The following is a 12,921-nucleotide window of genomic DNA, read 5'->3' on the forward strand; positions in this document are numbered from 1 at the left end:
GATGGATAAGTGAATTATGCATGTAAACAGATGAGCCTACGGGAAAGAAAAGAGATAACAAGTAAATGAAGAGAGCCGTTACCAAATCACAATAGATCGATTAGAAGAGAAGATTCGCTCAGTTCCGCTGTACTGCATTGTTTAAATTTCCATTTAACACAATGGAAAAGATTGAGACACACTCATATTTCTATATTCATATACTTTTTGACGTACATCGGCCGGCCGACACGCATACATATTTACGAAAATAGCTCTTTTTTTATTGTTCTATTGACACGCAAGCTATATGATTGAGTAATTCGCCTCCATTTAATGTAAGTTGGAAAGTGTCACGTTTTGTACCGCGTGTCCAACAACCCTTTACCTTTCAAGACTATTTCGAAAACGATTATACACCTTTATGTGCTTGCATACTCTCATCATCATCAAGAACATTAATCTCATTTATACTCAAACTAAAATCAATATACAAAACGTGCCAATTTTTGAAGTGTGACTCAGCGATGACTAACATCTAATTAAGTTTAATCCTTCCCCTAGTTATGGGAACGACTTGAAAGAAACTTAAACTTGATTTTCACTTACCAAAATAGTACTCCGTGTGAGAGACAAAATTGATTTTTTTTTCAATTTTTGCTTTGTTTACTTTACAGTTTGCTCTCGCATTGCTCTCACGCTGAGTGGTAACCATACTTTAATTCAAAATTTTCTTTTGTTCTTCTGTCAAGTTTGACAGTTTAACAAAAAAAAAAATGAATAAGGTCTCTTTCACTTTGTGCAGCTACTGTTCCTTAAGCTGCGAGCGCACTTACACCGTTTAGCTCTCCGTTTACGTTTTAACAATGGAAAGTGGGAGGAGCTTCCATTGTTCACTCGTAAACGGAGTGCTAAACGGCGTAAGTGCGCTCGCAGCCTTGTTCGACATCGTTTCTCATTGGCTTGTTAACGTTACAATGGAACAATTTAATAGAAAAATGGTTTGTCCTACTTTCATCGCTCAATTCATAACATTAACATATTTGATTAATGAAAATTTAATTGTAACTTTATCCATAATTCTTGGCTCAAATAAAACTTAAATTTTATCTCTCGCATGAAATTTTTTACTCAACACACATAAAATTGTCACCCATACACGGGATAACAAAAGTTACAGAAACAATGAAATTTATCGTCTGAAGCCAGAACTTATTTTCAATAGCTGAATTGAACCGAAATTTTTGAATTAAATTTAATAATTTATATTCGACGGTAATCAATGGTATTATAACTCGCTCGCGTTTCGGTTGCTATACGTGAAGAACAATAACTCAAATACTCTGAAATTGGAAAGCGATATAACTTGTGAGATACGACATTTTAAAAGCTTTTTTATGTATTCCATTGAATATATACTACGCTGTGACATACGGTTACAAAATTGTATACTCTTTTGGTAGTTTTTCAGTTTTAGTTATTTTTTGCAAGAAGTCATCAAAAATACACTTACATTATGAGACTCGTGCTGCTTATACGAGTTCAATTCGATTCGAAATGTTTTCTTTGAGTTACGTAAACTCGATTTTCTATATTATACTTACACAAACACGAGAATCTCGTAGAATTATACACCACTTTATATATCACTACTGTTCAATTTGTTCACCATCGAAGGAATTATCGACGAAAATCGAATTAATTGTCGACACATTGAACGAGAGGAAATTGCATATGCATGAAAGAACGTACGATAGACGAGTATCAAAATAGATTGTACCGACGAGACGAATAATTCGCTAAATCCTTTTATATGTTTCTGATTTGTTTGGTATTATCTCGTACCGAATGATGCATTTACAGTTGGTCGAACGTAATCGAATCTTATGCTTTGATTCTATTTTTCTTAGTTATTTTAGTCGACTTTATACCTTTTTGCTGGTATAGGAAATCTCCGGTAGAGGCGCCACAACTTTTTTCAGTACTTCATTCTTTGTGCTTTATTTTCTGGTTAGATAACTTCACTCTATTTCATAGAAGTGAAGTTGGTTCACAAAAGAACAGAGCACTGACGTGAGTAATTTTAACACGTAATGTACAAAAATCTATTACATTTAAGCTTTAATTTCCAAACCGCATTGGAAAGTCCCATGCGATTTTTTTTTTAAATATCTGTTTATTATCATTCCAAAATAAATCAATTTGTGTGGAATACAAACATTTTAGTAAAAACATTTTATCAAACGATGACGGAAAACTTAACTTTTAAATTTGACTTAGTTAATTTCAAAAATATCACAGCTAGTGTCGTCATATTAATCATTGATATCGTCAAATAAACAAAAGGCCCAACCATAAAAATACGATCTATAAATGAATATGTTCGGAACTTGACAGTAGAGTTCCGATTATATCGGATTAAATTCAGAACTTGTCTTGTCAGGGGGTCAGAGTTAACCATCAAATTAGTCAAACAAAATAACACGTAAACCAAATTATAAAATGTCGAGAGGGAAAATATCACAGCCGATTATCACGTATTCAATTAATAAAAATGAAAGGAGAAATGACACAAAAGTCCTCACTTTTGCTCATTACCTTAAGCTTTACTTCAGCCTTAAACGCGTCCATGTTCCTAAGTTGCCGTATCCGAGAGCTGATGCGATTGTATTCACTTATTTGAGTGATGGATGATCGTTGGCAAATGTGTACTTGACTTCGTCGTCTCGAAGAAATGTATCTGTTCAGTCTGATGTCAAATACATGATTCGTGATTGAATTGAGCATCCGGTGCAAGTGAACTATTCTCTACACAGTAGCCAATTGGTGAATCGGGATCAGATTGCAACCTGAAACTTGCTTTGACGCACTTGTTTTGAATTATTTGCAATTCATCCAATTTTGTTTTGTTGCCCTGACTGTAGATAGGGAACATGTAGACAATGTGGCTTTGTACGTAACTATTAGGCAGCTGCTTCTTCTTTCCAATCGGTATGAATTTTCCACGTCTCCACATGAGCGAAATGAACGGATCACCTTTTTGACGTGGTCGACGTGAAGATCGAAAGTCAAATTCTCGTCCAGAACATGTCCCAGGTACCGGTATGAACGAACCCTTTGCATGTTTTTGTCTTCGATACTAACGTTGAGATCAGGTAGTCGGCTCACTCGTCCAAAGGTCATGTAGTAGGTCTTACCAGTGTTTATCGTCAACACATTCCGGTTTAGCCACTTGTGAAGCAAGTTGATATCACGCTGCATATTTGTTGCAATTCAGAAGGCTAATCTGCGGCGTAATATTAAAACAGTGTCGTACAGTAGAATTTTGCCGAGAAAATCTAGCTGTAGGATGTCGTTTATGTGCATGGTGAATAGCAGCAGCGGACCGACTATAGATCCACAATTACCACAATTGAAGCCGAAAGAACATTTTCCTGATTGTACTGGGCTTTGCGTCCGACATTTTGTTCGTTTGTTCTCTTGTTATGTGACATAACGGGACATGTTATTCCAAATTCAATTTACTCAAATTACTGAAAATACCGAATTGACAGACCGGAAAATTCGTTTACAGTAAACTTTTGAATGTTTTAAGTAATTTCAGTAATGTAAATTCCCACAATCCTTTGTTTTGTGAGTTAAATGAATCAGTTGTAGACTTCCATTTAACAGATGACTACCTAGATTTTAAAGTTTTGGTAAAGTAAAGCAGGTGGCAAAATCTACAGCAAAAAAACCCGTTCCATTATTTTTCAACCAAAACATGAAAACAATTCAACAATTCTTAGCGCTAAAGTGAAATAAACTTAACGATTTTCAGAAAATCTCCGACTATAAAATTGGACAAATTTATTGACGTAATGTTCTTACTGGTCTTCATTAAACTTTGCCCAACGTAACGTTTTTCATATTAACCCCTGCCGCCTGCCTGAACTTGTGTACACCAGTTGCTCTTACTCTTATCAACTAAAAACGAGGCTGAAAATGCTCTTTTCTTTTTTGGTTCTAAAACATTTTAATTAATGAACAAGCAGTATTGATTATCTGGCGCATAATTAGCTCTCTTGGTTTCTTTTTACAAAATAAAACTTCAAGGAAGAAGCTTTTACTCAATTAGATGTGTCAGTCAAACAGTCGGATGTCACTTCTTTCATAAAGTTTAAAAAAGGGGAAAAGTTTTCCATTTTCGCATCTCACTTCAATGCTTCAATGTGAAAACTAACTCCATCAATTGTTCAATCCATAAACTTTTCGTGGATGCCAATTAAATTTGACTTATGTCATGATGTAGTTGGTATACAATTTTTGATAAACGATTCTTTCACTTTGTACATATAGCCAGACAGAATATGGAAGATGAGACGTTGACTGATTTTACAGTAAATATAAATTCGTTTAATGCATATGTAGAGATTTACATCGAAATAGTATTGCAACGGCGATGAGAGGCCTCGACTGCCACAAATATAGCGTACTCGTACTGCCTGGAGAGGGATTACTGCGTCAGTTATCTTTTCTCAATTCTACCTGATAGAGAAACGGTTCTCCATTATTCGAAAGATGTCGCTGAAACAATGATGTCGATTTAAAATTTAATTATTTTTCTGTTGACACCGAGTTTGTTGCAGCGACATCTTTCGAAGAATGGCAAACCGTTTCTCTATCTGGTAGAATTGAAAGAAGAGAACTGACGCCGTAATCTCTCTCTCTCTATCTTGTGTAAATTACTGCACTAGTGAACAGTTTTGATAAAGGACGTAAGTTTAGGGCCTTTAGACTAATTTTTTTGTGTTGAACCTATTCAAGCTCCAGCTACATTGCTCTCAATTACATTGGTCATAATACGACTGCGGTATTTCGGCACATCATACAAATTTAATCTCTATTGACCCAATGGGATGATATTAACACATGGTTACAGTAAACACAAAGCTATTGAAATGAAAATGGTGTGTCACTCTATTGGCATTGGTGTGCCAAAGAGAACATGTACCTGAATGGATGAGCAATAGATGTGAAAATTGTCAGTCCGAGACGTAGCCAAGGTTTTGAGATCTTAATTTAACAGACGTCACTTTTACACACTAGTGCGTAAATTCGAAAATCCACGGCGTTACTGTACAAAAGTCGAAGTGTGTGGTGTTAAAAGAGTAGAATGTGAGAAATAGTTGAAAATTGAAAATCGTGCTTTAATAATGGCATACGTAGGCCAACTAATAGTTAGTGTGCTTTTAAGTAGCCCATGATGATTCAATAAAATGTGAGCTTCCTAGTTCCTCAGCCGAAACCTTTTTTACGACAGTTTGTAAAACGATGAATTTCACACCATTTGGCACACGATCTCCAATTGGCCTACTCAAACCACATTTTAGCACACCGGATCAATAAATTGACACAAAAACTCCCCAAAATTCAGTAAAAAAGTGTATCTGACACTTGTTCGGTATTTCAGCACTTTTTATCGGTAAAAACTTATCGGTAGTGTGGAATATTTTTATCGGTACTCGGGTATCTCGCTATCGGTACTTTATTATTTTTTATCGGTACCGTGTTTATCGGTCATTTATTATTTTTTATCGGTAGTTTTGAATTAATTTATCGGTCGAATATAATATCCCATTTAGCACACACGTGTACCAAAATCTCCCGCACCCATAATACGCAATAACACGTTGTAACACATTTCTCTTTCTCTCTTTTTCAGTTGCAAAAGCTAAAATCCTTGCAAACAACGAGCTATTTTTCAAAAGCGGAAGTGACATAAATCTAACATGCGTTTCGTTGCAAGCCACCCAGCCACCCTCCTATATTTATTGGTACAAAGATGGATATTTAATTAACTATTCACAGCGAGGCGGCATAAATGTGCTAACTGAACGGCAAACACGAACCAGCACATTGGTTATATCGAGAGCGGTGCCACCCGATTCTGGAAATTACACATGTTTTCCCAGCAATACAAGTAAGTTTCGTAACGCAGATAATGCTTTATGTTTTCGTTAAATATTTAGTTTCTAACAAATTAGTTTATGCACGTTGTTGTCGTCGTCGTCACTCACTTCACAGAATATATTGTTTCATATCCCATAGCGTAATGCACTTGTCACTGGGTTGTATGATGTTTGATTATGTTTCGGAAAGTTCAAAATATCGTTCATTTTGTTTATGGCATATAAAGTTGCATTCAGATAATTCAAGTAAAAACGATAGCGCGGAAGCGGAAGTTATCTTATGCATACAATATTGGTACGAAAATGGTTTGATTCAGTTCAGGGAGTTTGTGTGCATTACATTACATACACAAAGTGTATTTAAACATTATGAAGGTAATGAAAACTCTCGGTGAATCAATTTTATGAAGAAAGATGTTATGACAACTCTAGGTTGATTATAGATTAAGTGATACCGAAATTTGGTTCAGTGGATATGTGGCATTCAACTAACCACTCAACAATTCAAATTTTAGATATTTGCAGGGAATTATATAGCAGCACCAAATTCTTCCACGTAGCACATACGATTTAAGTAGGGAATATTTTTAATTATAGCCCATTTAACGATGCTGCATCGTCAAAGCCGGATCATCGAATGATGTCTTTCAAAACTTAAGTTTTGCATTCACAGTCATCAGCTCTGTCACCGTTTTCACTTCGTTCTGTCTCCGTCTACGTCTACATGACAGTTGTTATTTCAAACAATTTACCACATGTTAGACCTATAGTTTGAACTGTCAACTGTCAGGTACACGGAGGCAGAACGGATGACTTTGAGGCCACCTTTAGGAAAGTATATAAAATTGTTGGCGATACCTTCCAGTGAATTAATAGATTTGTTCCAATTAACTGTAAATACGAAGTTTCACTGGCCGAACAAACACGATTTCATTCACAGAGATCGGTTTTCAAATAAATATTGATGAGGTTATGTCTCTACGGATGAAATTCGACAATTCGTATGGCCTTGGATCAGACCTATAGAGTGGTTATGATCAGAGCGAGAAAACCAAATACTATTTAATTTAGCTTGCCTTTTGATACTTGTAAAAGTATTTGCTTCTCTTTCAACATGTTATGATATGAGTGAGAATACTCAATGAAATGACCGAGGCTATATACTTTGGGGAGGTCACGCAGATGCATATACGCGGGTTACACACCACGTTTCATACAAAAATTCACCACGCCAAACAAATTTAATTTTGGTGAATTTGTTTGTATGGAAAAGACAGACATGAGTCGGTTATCCGAAAAACCGAAAATTTCGGTTCGGTTAAGTCCGAACCGGGAAATTCGGTTCGGTTATAACCTAACCGAAAGTTTCCAGAGAAGAACCAGACCAGAACTCATTAAAACTCGCTTCTCGTTAATCAAGAAGCCAGCCAACGAAAATTTGCTTTCAGCAGTTGCACTCGAAGCTGGAACGCATAAATATTTCAACGACAGTTTGTATAACGCCAGAAATATTTCTCGATTTTCAAATCAATACTGACATAAATCGATCTTGCCGGACTCAGGTACGACACAGTAACTATTGAGGTACTGCTGTACCTCATCGATTGGCGCGTCAGCAAAATTTGAATTCGCAATTTCTTCGATGATGCGGTCTTCTCCTGTGACTTGTCTTCGTTTCGGTGAAGGTGGAAGCTCTTCGTCGTCTCTATCATCAGAAACAGCAAACGCTGCAGCTTCTCTCCGAATTCGCTCAATCAATTCTTTTCCGTCTGTGAACATGTTCATGGACTTCAGCTTCGGATGGAAGAAAACTGATTTCTTGCGAATGTCATCCACCACCCATTTCTCTTCCATATATGCCAGTCCAAGCTCTTTCATTTCTGCTATAGGAAAGGAATCGTGACGAGAAGCAGGTAGATGCTCTTGAAGCTGTAACCGATGCAGGGCTACATAGTGGGATGTAGGTTTTGTTTTAGCTTCGAATTGCAAAGTTGCTTCCTAAAACGGTTCAAGAAATTCTATCAACTCGTCGAAAAGGTCGTTGTCAATATCGGTAAGTAGATCACTTTCGCCTCTCGCATCCAGGAAATCCATCAAATCGCTACTCTCTTGTGCTTTCTTGATCGAATTTAACATAAACAACGTGGCATTCCAGCGACTTTGTACTTCCGACCTGAGGCCATTGGGTAGATAATGTTGAATGTTCGAACGTTTAATGCGTGCTACAAGAGCCCGACAGTTGTCCAATAGCGTATTAACAGGATTTTGGTCGCAGATCTTGTTCAACATTTCGTCAACAATATTTTTCAGCAGATGAGCTGCGCAATTCAACCTTTCCGCGTAGTCCTTCAATGTGGGTACAATTTCGCCGCCCCGATCTGTTACAAATATAGCATTGTCGATATCGAAAGCCACCAGAATGCTGATGATTTCAACGTGAACATTCTCGGCATTCGCTGATATTTCGTCCAATTCCTTCACACAAAGCGTTGCTTCATTTAACACACCTTCTGATATGAAATGTACGTTCATGCCAAGATAATGGCACTTTGTAATATCTTCGGTCCACAGGTCGAGTGTAATTGAAAGTCCATGGGTTTTAAGTCCCACAAGTCGTGTTTTCAGCTGGAATCTTTTGTTTTCAGCTTCTTCGCCAACCAAGTCTGGAATTGTTGTGCGATGCGGCAGAATGTCCTTGGCTTTTAGGGGGCCATAGTGGTGTCCAATCGTTATTAATTTATCTGCAAGAGCCTCAAACCCGGGACCAGATGTTGTTCGAAACGCGCGCAAATCTTGAGAGACGAATTGTACCACTTTTTCATTCACTGATGTCTTAATAGTTTCGACCACTGTGCTGTTGTAGTTTTGCATTGTGAAACACTTAACGCACGCAATTTTTCCTTTAACACGTTCACCATGATCGTCGATAACCAAATTCCATACATCCCAGGCCATAGATCTCAATGGCTTTCCATTCTTGATAGGCTGTGTGCAGTTAAAGATACCAGATCTTAAATTCTCAGAAACTTCGTCGCAATTCATCTAAAGCAAAGTCACAATTTTTATCTCAAAATATAACTTGCATTTCGACCCCTGTTATACCTTTCATCCTGTGTATTTGTCAGTTGGAAATTTTTTTGCAGAGAGTTTTATCGAAAATTGTAAAACAATAACAAATAGTACACTGGCAGGAGATTTTCAATTGATTACAGTTATAAAATCTATTAGGGTTGTATCGGGTTGTGCGAGCCATTACTTAAGTGCTCTAGATGGTTTCATTAACCAAATTAGGTAACCCTTAAAGTAAATATTGCATAGATCTTCGATAGCCATCTGTTTGTGCATATAGCAAGAATAATCAGTTAACAACGGTGGGAAGAGGTGTCAGTGCAATCAAGCTGCAAACGCGCTAATTTTTGCATAACACTACATCTCACTTCATCATGTAGATTGTTCATATATTCATATAAACCGAGGCATTATACATTGTTTCTATGTTACTCCAATTAAATAGCAAAGTTTGGATATCTTAAGGCTAACTTTGCATAGTTTTCAGCAAGTACAATGAATTTCGGTTCGGTTATAATAGAACCGAAATTTTCTGTGTGTACTCCCCAAACAGCCTTGGAAATGACAGAATATGTTTTTCGCTTCAACGTACTAGATCAGAGAATATTTTTTTAAAAATTACTCGTTGCTCTCCAGATGTATACATACTTAAGATTTTAAAAATTCAATTTTGCCTCTCACACGAAGTACTTTTTTGGTAAGGGGTTATTCATAAAGTGCGCACGCAGTGTGCGGTCATTTTTTGACCCTCTCCCCCCGTTTCGCACGCGATTTTCCATATAAAAAGTTCCAATTTCAGACCCCCCTCCCACCTTAAGTGCGTGCGCACTATTTGAATGGCCCCTAAGAGGAAGTTAATGCTTAGCTTCGCACATTACAAAGGCTTAGTACACAGTTCGTAACATTATGCAAAATGCCTGAAAAATGAGCGTTTTTATCAGGCACGCGCAGGTAAGCATGTATCACGTATGAAAAATAAATTAATTTGACATACAGAACAGATACTAAACTAACTAAAAAATATGACGTGAAAGAGTTCATCTTTCAAGTTTTTCTTTTGTTCTACTGTCAAGTTTTTCTACATTTTCTGTCACAATTTTTCAATAAACTTTTCACACCAACTGCCAAAAATCTACTACATTTTCTGCTGTAATCTCTGTACCAAAAACTTATTCGAAAATCAATTTTCTGCAGTTCAACATAATATTTTCAAATTTGACGCGTCTACTACTAAATTCCATCTACTACTCTTTTCATAAGCAATGCTTGTGCTACCACGCGTATGATAGAAGTTATTTAAGGAACTGTTAAGTTTTAAGGTGAAATGTTTAATTTCGTCTCCGTACTCAAATACAAACCCCATTTTATACAGATCTACCTCTGTTTATGACACAAAATACCGTGCCATCCCACAAGCCAATTATTTTTCATTCAGTTATGGAAATGTGATAAAATACAAAATTTAACCGGAACCTATGATAATGCAATACATAAATTTTCATGTTCACGCATAATGAAGGCAATCGCTATTTATGATTATGGTTTAAAGTACACCGATACACGATACGGCAGCTTATTGTTGTATAGTCTCTGCTATTCAATTCGAGTTGTGTGTGTAACTTGTGTGTGCTTCACAATGTACAATAATTCAAATTTCTAAAGTACTTCTCCTCATACGTTTTATTTGTGAAAGGTGGAAGCAAAGCGATATCTTGAAAGCTCTGCGGAAAAAAAAGGAAATATTTTTACAAAGGACCGAATAGGGAATTTCACTTTATTAAAGAACACAATATGCCAGTACACACAGTGGATGACACACATATGAGGTATGTTTGTTATGTGATACTACTATCACATCAATGCAAAGTCACAGGCGATCTAGGATAAGTGAAATGTACGACCGAAAATCCTCAGTTGCCTCAGCCAAGTCCCTCATATGATTTAGTTTTCTCGGCATAATAATGTCACGGACAAGAACATCACACAGGAAAAAATTAGCCCGAACCGCTGAGCCGTTTCTGAGAACCAGTGGATGCGCTACCACAAGCAGTCAGACACAGCCTGATCACAAATTTTAATGGGGATCGATAGAGGAAACAATTCTAATATCTTCTGGGTAAAAAAAATTGCTTTCGGTCATTTGCTCTCGGAGCAATAACTGTTGAAAGTCAAAATTTCACCATATTCGAAGAGTAATATATCCCTGACAAAGTGACCGACCCAGCCAGTTAAGATTGATTCTAGACGCGGTTAGTAAGCTCTTTCGAATGACGAAAAAAAAAAATTGAAAAAGTTCTTTTATGGTACATTTTTAGAGAAGTTACTTTTTCCGCTACCCTCGGTAAAATTTGGCCACTTCTGTAACTTTCTGGTAGCCTTGTTTCAAACTTATTTGCCCCTAATATTATAGCCTGAGGAATAAGCTTTTCAACGTTACCAAACATGCCATACTTGATCCACAACAGGTACTGTTGATGATTCAGTTTTCAATCGAAGTCAGTCTACTCGAAAATCTGGAGCCCTCGAAAACGAAATTATTAAATTTAAAGATTTTTTTGAAAAGAAGTGGACTTAAATGACTCTCTGAGTCGGTACCATACATATAATTGAGTAAAAGACATTCAATTGTAATATTATCTTGAAATTTAATAATTTCGTTTTCGAGGGCTTCAGATTTGCGAGTAGAGTGACTTCGATTGAAAAACTGAATCATCAACAGTACTTGTTGGGGATCAAGTATGGCATGTTTGGTATCGTTGAAAAGCTTATTCCTCAGGCTATAATATTAGGGGCAAATAAGTTTGAAATAAAGCTACCAGAAGGGTACAGAAGTGACTGAATTTCACCGAGGGTAGCGGAAAAAGTAACTTCTCTGAAAATGTAACATAGAAGAATATTTTCAATTTTTTTTTCGTCATTCGAAAGAGCTTACTAACCGCGTCTAGAATCAAACTTAACTGGCTGGGTCGGTCACTTTGTCAGGGATATATTACTCTTCGAAAATGGTGAAATTTTGACTTTCAACAGTTATTGCTCCGAGAGCAAATGACCGAAAGCAATATTTTTTACACAGAAGATATTAGAATTGTTTCCTCTATCGATCCCCATTAAAATTTGTGATCAGGCTGTGTCTGACTGCTTGTGGTAGCGCATCCACTGGTTCTCAGAAACGGCTCAGCGGTTCGGGCTAATTTTTTCCTGTGTGATGTTCTTGTCCATCACTCATTATAAATATGAAAAAAAATTATTGGTGGTCGGCGGTCCCTATTTAATCTCGTTTCAAACCAACCGTGAATGTGTGTTGAAAAAATTCATTCACAATTGTAAAGGTTGTGCAAGAACAAATGAACTACAAGACCTCACACTATGTGTTCGGTTTCGGTTCTAACACACAGCAATCAAAATGTCTCCATGCCGTTGGTTACGTTAACTTACTAAAACAATATTTGTATGCAACAAAGGCGCTCACCAGCGAAAATGACGTAGACATTTTTGCTAAATTATTAGCTAATGGTCCAGACCACCGACTGGTTCAATCTGAGAGACCATAAGCATCTTTTGCTGCTTTGCCATTTACAGTTCAGTTCATAAATACAACATCGAATTAGGTAATTATGCTGTGGCCGCAATGGTAAAGAGATGACCAACGTCTAGGAAGTTAATCATACCTTCTTGACTGTACACATTTACGGATAATGCAAAGTATCGAAAGAGATGTAAGTGTCTATCGGATCGAAAGAGTGGCAGAAACTTCTCGATACAATGGCGGCTGGTATGGTGCTGCACAAAGACGATTTTTGTCGCACCAGTCTCCGCTGTTTTAGTATGGAAATTTAAAAATTGTGCTAAAAAATCAACTTATGCATCACGGTGCATGACTATACCTTCTACTTTTGGTAACTCCAGTAGACTCCAATAGCCA

The 12,921-nt window shown here is 36.9% G+C and overlaps 1 protein-coding gene across 1 annotated transcript in view; it reads left to right on the forward strand.

Moving 5' to 3' along the window:
• Positions 1–12,921, forward strand: part of LOC119084135 (kin of IRRE-like protein 3) — a 141,326-nt gene that overhangs the window by 114,338 nt on the left and 14,067 nt on the right. Inside the window, exon 7 of the mRNA XM_037193986.1 lies at positions 5,684–5,941. Within this exon, the coding sequence (XP_037049881.1) occupies positions 5,684–5,941 (258 nt within the window). The remainder of the gene's footprint in view (positions 1–5,683; positions 5,942–12,921) is intronic.

This window comes from Bradysia coprophila, unplaced genomic scaffold, assembly GCF_014529535.1.
Source record: "Bradysia coprophila strain Holo2 unplaced genomic scaffold, BU_Bcop_v1 contig_732, whole genome shotgun sequence".
NCBI classification, from domain to species: Eukaryota; Metazoa; Arthropoda; class Insecta; order Diptera; family Sciaridae; genus Bradysia; species Bradysia coprophila.